At 35.0% G+C, this 7,697-nt stretch overlaps 1 protein-coding gene across 9 annotated transcripts in view; it reads left to right on the top strand.

Annotated features, from left to right (window-relative positions):
- GPCPD1 (glycerophosphocholine phosphodiesterase 1) overlaps positions 1-7,697 on the top strand; it is a 43,510-nt gene that overhangs the window by 13,653 nt on the left and 22,160 nt on the right. For all 9 annotated transcript variants that reach the window (XM_027694934.1, XM_027694936.1, XM_027694930.1 and 6 more), the window contains exons 4-5: positions 342-426; positions 6,782-6,857. In XM_027694934.1, the coding sequence (XP_027550735.1) occupies positions 342-426; positions 6,782-6,857 (161 nt within the window). The remainder of the gene's footprint in view (positions 1-341; positions 427-6,781; positions 6,858-7,697) is intronic.

The following is a 7,697-nucleotide window of genomic DNA, read 5'->3' as shown; positions in this document are numbered from 1 at the left end:
CAGGGCTTGCAGGATGTATTTATAATTCTGTCAGTGACTTGCTGCGTGATCTTGGAGGAGTCCCTGAATTATTTCGTGTTTTCCCCATCTGTTAAATGAGGATGAAAGTTATCACTCTGTTAGCACACTTCAGATCTGTAGATTAAAAAGTGCAGTTTCAATTCTAAGTATTTGTTGTGTTTTGTTCATGTTTGGCTAAGTTACCTTGTAATAACTTTCCTTCAGCAATACACTGGATTTTTATTTTAGAATATCACTTAGGCATACGTCTGAGGTGGCTTTTAGACTGTATTTTTAAACTTTTTTGTTTGGTGTTTGTTTGTTTATTCTTTTCTCCACAGTCAATCATGGAAAGTTGCTGTAGAGCTTCCTAGAGGAGTTCCTGTTCAGTATCGATATTTTAAAGGATACTTCCTAGAACCTAAGGTATGTACAACTTTTTCTATTTTAAGTTGGTTCATCCCTAGTAAAAATTCCCTTATTTGAAATAAAAAGGATTTCCTGAGTTAAACATGAGGCTTTTTTAGAAATAAATCTTAAATTGCAACATATGAAACGTTAAAACGATTGTGGAAATACTGGAGTTCAATTCTGGAAATACATAATCATGTGCTGTTAACTGCAGTTATTTTTATTTAATTGGCTTCTCTCTTTTACCAGTGTTAGTGTATTAAAAAATTCAGTCCTAAAGATACACCTGATATTATTAAAGCTTAAAATGACATGGTGAGATTCTCATAGTTAGAATTGAATGTGGACTTTAGCAGGGCAAGGATCTCTAGCATGGAAGCAAGTGGTAGCAGGAGAAAAATGGTTAGTGTAGGAGGTGTATTTAAGTTTGCCTAATTACTACAGTTTTTAAAATCACTGCAGATTTTTTTTTGTGAAGCATGAGGAGTATTAACTAGCTTTTGTACTGCATAGTTAACACGCTAATCTCTTGGAGTGAAAAGGTGAAACAAGGAGCAGGGCATCTCAGTGTTTTCTGTATGTTTGTATATAGGTATTTGCATGACTTGGAGGGGAAAAAAAACTATGAGACATACACAGATGTGTTTTTACAGGTATTGATGTAAAAGTTGCATGTGACTTGAATGTGTATGAATTAGAGTTGAATGTATGTGGCAGTATCCTGGTCTGTAAAGATCACACTAGTGTAGGGGGAAGTTTTTCAGATGAGATGTGGCTGCATCCAGAAAAACGTTGGAGTAAGTTGGGAAAACAAGCAGCTACTCTTTAACTGTTTTTCTTAATAACAAGTAGTAACTAAGCAGCTACCTTTGCTGTCTTTCTTATTCTATTAATATCCTGTACCTGTTCACCCTGGGCTGTAGTTTTTCATTGAAATTGGGATTATGAAGGCTGTAGCTAAATGTGCAAAGGAGTTATAGAATCATCTCATCTATACCTTTTAAATATTTCAAATTACTGTCAAGAGCATGTAATTTTTTTCTCAGCTGTACTAGCCTGTTTTTCCCTGAAAAAGTATTTGACAGAAGTATCATTTCAGTGAAGGATACTAATTTCAAACAAAACACAATTCTGTTTTTTTTTCATTACAGCATGTGAAATAGTCTAATCTGAAACTGATATTTAAATTGGTACTTTGAGGCAAAAGAAAGGAAGGCTGGTTATAGATTCCTTTTCCTGAGGTCAATATAAGGCCAAAAGTAGATTAATTCTTACAGCCTAGCAGCTCTCATGGGACTCTTTTATATTTTTTTTGCAAATGTCCGTAATTTTAAAATGTAAGCAATAGCACATTAGAAAAAAGCAGAGTTAGTGAGAAATCGGCAGAAAATGTGCTCGTAGACAATACAATTTCTGTTTTACCATTTGAAAAAGTTTACAATATGTATTGGTGAGTGTGTTTCTTTAAGTAGGTGCTCTGTATCGTGCACACTTTATGTACCGTGTGATGCAGAGTCTGCCAAGGTAAGTATGAATTTTATGGAATACCAGCATAAAGAGCTACTGTGTATAAAAAGCAGGAAAAAAAGAAAACCGCCCTCCAAAGCACAGTGTGTGAATTGCCAGGGTACAGAGTTATCCATTTAGCTTGTACCTCTTAAGTGCACAGGACCTTATTTCCTGTATAATAAAGTCTTTTGAAGAAAAGAAGTCCAGATAAGATAGTGTTTTCTTCCCCTTTCTGTAAATTTTTGAAGAACAATGAAAAAGTAGGATTTGCTTTTAACAGGAATATCGTGCACAGCATAGTGCAAATGAGACAGTATACACAGAACTTCACCACATCTGATAAGGAAAAGATACTTTTAAGTTAAATTATTTGGAATATTTTTATTTCACTAATTTTTTTTAATTAGCCGTTGCATGTGATTAATCTCCTCGCAATATATGATCTCTCAAACACTGTTAACTTCATATATCAGTGCAATTTTTGTGTGTCATGGTCTGTAATAGAATAACAGATACATGTGTAATCTTTAACATATACTGAAGTCTGAGTATATGAATTTGACATCACATAAGTGAATAAATCATGCTGAAGACACATCCAGCTGAAATTAGTGTTCCCTTCTATAGCTGCTGCATCTGTGAAGGTGCTTGAGTTGGACATGGTGGCAAAGATGAGGGTGATACATGTTTACACAGAGAAATTACGATCCATAATATTGCTACAGACTAAATGTGAAAATAGGTAGAATTATTGACATTTTATTAAAAAAAACAAATAGGAAAGTATTTTGCTCACCACCTTTTAAAAATAGCCATGATTTTTTCTTTGTATATTTTTATACTTGAAGGATAGTATGATGTAGTGGGAAGTTTAGTTTGTTTGCATTGAAGCATGTTGGTGTTAACATAATTGTGGTTATATAAGTGGAGCAGTTTTAAAAAAAATATATTAAAATTAATAGAATTTTTGCATGAATACAAATAATATATATACAAAGAACATTTCATTATAAAATTGGTGCCAGGTCTTGGCTCCTCTATATTGGGAGATATTACTGTGTTGTAAATGTTTTGATGATAACAGAAGAATCACCTTAAGCATTTAAAAAGAAAGATAAATACATACACTTGATGAAATAAGACCGTAACTATTTTGCTTGAGGTTTGTTCTTTCCTTAAACATAGTCTGGTACCAGTTAGCTCACTGTGAGCATCTTCCTATGTTTTATTCTGCACATACCTTCTGTTTGTTGTGGAAGCAGAGATGGGGGTGTATATGGAAGGGTGTGAGCGAGACACCCCAAAATGCCCTTGTTTGGAATTTATCTTCTTTGTATCTTATGTTTTAGGAGAATAATTTTACATGCATCATTTGCATGAGGCATATTTGAAAACCTTAGTAAGGAACATACCTTATTCTGTTAAACTGTTCTGTATTTGTTTTTCCAACAGTAAATAAGCATGCAAGGTTAGGGTTATTTCTTTCAAGACAAGCGTAAAATATCTCTGCATGTAGCAGGACTTTAAAAACTGGTTTGGGGAATATTTTTCACACTTGTGAGAATGCTGCTTAATTATAGATGTTTCAAATGAGAGTTAAATTTACTTTTTTTTTAAATATAAGTAAATAAATCTGTTTAGTGCCTGGACTGTAGTAACAAAGGTGAAACTTAGACCTAGACTCAGTAATTTCTTCAATATAAGAATACCTTAGAATTGCTTTTCCTAGATTAATAACCCATTATTATCCTAATAATAACAAAGGAACACCTCTGCCATAACTGTGCTGAGACAGCAGATTGTGTGTTAAACTGTTACAAAATACTAGAGTTATAAAATCTCTGTTTAGCTCAGGACTTCCTGGCAGGTGACTTACAGGTGGTGTTGCCTTCTAAGTCAGTTATGATGGCTGAATGGCTTTGTTAATTGTTTAGTTCTTTGCTTAATTAGTGTCTTTTACATGGTACAGAAATCCAGAGAGATTTTTGTCAGAAATGCAACATCAGCAGTTAAGTCTAATTTAGCTGTTTTATACTCTCGAAGTAGATTATTATTTTAATCACTAAAGTGCAGTTGGATAAATGTATTTGTGTGGTGTTTTTAAGATTTGTTTTTTCTTGGTTTTTTTTTCCCCCTAATGCCTACTGTGTTGTGTTGCCTTGAATCAGGAACTTTGGAACTGAACTGCTAAATTATCATTTAAACATTCATGGGTGTGTTTTAATTTTTTAATTATACTGATCACCCAAGCACTTCATGCAGATTGTGCATCAGGTTGCTTTGAACCCCTGGAACATTATGCCAGATAAGCATTTTACCCTTAATTTCAGAAGTGTCTAATGACTATTGGGGAGGCCCTGGCTTCTCATAATGTAGGAGGGCTGGATTTTTAAAGAAAACTCTTGAGTGTCCTTTAAAAGCTTTAAAATTGCACCACGTGTTTGGATAATCAAAATCAAGCAACGTAATCTTTGTGTTTGCTTTTGAAAAAAAATAAATGTCCGTATTAGTAGAAAAGGATCCATGCCACACAGTGCCACTTACTATAATATAATCTCAGTGTACTGCCCACTGAGATGCTTGATGTGATATTTGGATAGATGCCCTTGTAAGACTGTCCCAGCAGAGAATCTCTTTTTGGGTAACAGTACCATGCTATGAATATTGATGACACATCATTTACTCCTGCTACTGAACTGGGCTGCTTTTCAAATGTGGTCAGTGTATGCCACTGAAATTACATCAGTATTTTAACCTCATTGTAACAATGGCTTCTGTTACGTGTAATTAAAACATTAGTTAAATGCCTATAAATACAGAGGTAATCTGAGCAGGGATTGAGAGGGTTCTTGGTCATGTCTGTGCCTGTTGTCTAATCCATTGCCCTTTTTTTCCAGGTAGCTTTGCTTGGCTCTTCTTAGTATGGAAAGTGTTGAGGGTTCCTGGGATTAAATGCACAATCAGTCCACTGTACTTTCAGGAGATGAAATTTTGCTGAATGTGTCCAGCATGGTGTGCTTATTGTTGGGATAATGTTATTTGAATTCTCATTCATCGTTTTAGAACCTAAAATTAAAATGGACAATTACAGCAGTGTGAGAAATAAACTGATACTGGTATTTTCATACACTATGTTGGGGGTTTTTGCAAGGAAAAAAAGCTTTTGAAGAAAACCACTTAATCCATGTTAGGACTGACTTGCATTCCCCAGGTTCACAAACTACAAGTTCTGTGTGTGTTCATGGGAGTTGCTGTTGGAGAGCTTGCATGCCTGCATGGTGTTAGTAAAAGGCAGCCTCCCTGCTGGCAAACATGGTTTTCAGCCTTAGAAGCTATGATTGCAACATGCAAGTGTGAAGGTGCTGTGAAAGAAGGGGAAAGAAACTTCTGATCATTTACTTTTCTAGATATCCTAAGGGTGATCATTGTGGCAGCTGTGAGAAAATGCAAATTAAAACTGCCCTGTAACAGGAATAATACTGAAAGCAACAGTATCATCTTATTTATTTACATTTACATGGATTCTGTCTTTAAAACATAACTTTTAGCAAATGTATTTTATTCTGACATGACCCATAAGTATGGATGCCTCTGAACTCATTAGGAAAATTGCTTTAGCTAAGACTCAGAGTAAACCTGTTTTACTGAGCACTTTTTAGCTATTTGCCATTTGTTGTTAACTCATTCAAAAACGTGGTAGATTAAATGTGTTCAATATATATCAGGAAATCCCATCTGCTTGTAAAGGATTTATTAGGTGAGCTGTAATATAACAAAGCATTATGGTACTTTGTAATTGTACTGCTGAGTTTGGAGCTTGTCTGGATGTCCCTGTGGATCTGACATGTATTTAAACAAGAAGCTGAAGTAAGTTGGAGTTGAAGCTTGCAAGACTTTGGCAATAGAAGCAAGTCTTTTTGGAAATCAAGAGTTACTTAGACCCAAACACCAAAATGACAAACTGCAGCTGTTTGACAGTGGTTTTTACATCTGATGCTAACAACCACACCCTGCTAAGGGAAACTTCTTAGGGTGACTGAGCTGGGAATCAGGCGTGTTCTTTCTGTTAAGCTTCAACCTGGAAAGCTTTTTCAAATGTAAATTGTTCTGAAAGACGAGATTCAGTTACTGTTCTGGTTATCTGTCTGAGTCTTCTTGGCTATGTTTGTCAACAAATGTACTCTTCTGGTGGACAGTAATTTTTTTTTTTTTTAATGAAAGAATCTAATTTATCTTGCTCCAACTGGAATAGACTGCAGGGGCTTCATTGCTGGCTGATTGGATCAAGTATTTATGTTTTAATTAGATGCTAAATAATTTGTTCTTCTGTACCACAACTGAAATAACGGTGTCTTATAGACTTTGAATTAGTCAGGCAAATTTTGAAGGAGAACCTACCCCTGCAACTGCTACCTGCATGAGTAGATGCTGAATGCTGTTTGGAATTATAGATGTGGGGTATGTTTTTTCATAAGCTGTTGGTGTAGTATCTTCAGAAAAAAGCAAGCACTCTTAATGAGTTCAGAGACACTAAAGTAGTCCAGTGGAGTAGCTGTAAGCAGTAAAGATTTAATAATTCCTTGTAACTTCTCCAACATGTCACACTGTCACAAGTTTTCTCATGTGTAAATGCAACACATCAGGTAGTGCCATCAGTAGTTGCAGGGACAAGAATCCTGATCTGTTTTCTTTCTTTCTCTTTCGTTCTCTGTCTCCTTTCCCCTCTCTTTCTTCTCCTTCCTCTTTTTCTTCCTTAAATCTCTAAGCTGAGTTCATGACCATCCCAAACAGGTTCATGGGTAGAAAATCAGATATAACAAAAAAAAAAAATTATTGCAGACATTTAACTTTTAAATTACAGACTATCGATGGTCCCTGCGAAGTCATAGTTCACACGTGGGAGACTCATCTGCAACCACGATCAATTACCCCTTTAGGTATGGGCATCAACTGCATCTGTTTGAGGCATATGCATAAGATTACTAATATGCTGCACACTGGTTTAGAGGGATTGATAACTATAGTTTTAAAATATTTAAATTTATTAATGTTGTGGGAGGTATAGACTTTTTCTTTGCACAACATGGGCCTTACTCTCAAAATGTAAGTATACGTAAGTGGCTTAAAAATGGAGTGGATTTGAAATTCTTTGCTGTCATCCTTAAGATTATGTGGGTTGTTCTTTTATTAATTTGGAATTGTAATAATTTTCTGTAAGTTTAATTCTTTGAGACTAAGGATCCATATTATGTTTTTTAGAGAAAATGGGGGGGAGGGTATGAAGTCACTGCTGGTTTTGTTTAAGTACTATTTAATTAGTAAAACTTTAAACCAAAAATTTTTAATAAGGCTTCCTTAAGTAAATGGATTAATGTAAACAGAAACATGAGTGGACTTATTTACCTGGCAATTTAGAGGAAATGTATTTTGCTGGAAGAAAAGATGGCATGCAGACTTGAAGTTACTAATGCTTTTCTGAACAGGGAAACAACTGGAGTTGTAAGAGAGACTGAAATAACCTTTGAAAGGAGCTCGTAGTTTAGATCTCTCTTGCTGCTATGGGATGGCACATTTTATGCAATGTGTTTTCCAGGATATGAAAAATATTTCCTCCACGTTTAGGAGTTCACATCTATTAAAAACTTAATGATTTGAAATAATGTCTTTTAGAAAGAAGGTGGTATTGAAGAAACTGTTTGTTAATCATGAATAGTACCATAGAATCATAGAATCAGCCAGGTTGGAAAGGACCTCTGAGATCATCAAGTCCAACCCTT

Source organism: Neopelma chrysocephalum, unplaced genomic scaffold, assembly GCF_003984885.1.
Source record: "Neopelma chrysocephalum unplaced genomic scaffold, ASM398488v2 Primary Assembly neopelma1_99, whole genome shotgun sequence".
NCBI lineage: Eukaryota > Metazoa > Chordata > Aves > Passeriformes > Pipridae > Neopelma > Neopelma chrysocephalum.
Note: the sequence above shows the minus strand (reverse complement) of the source record. Positions and strands in the feature narration are given on the sequence as shown.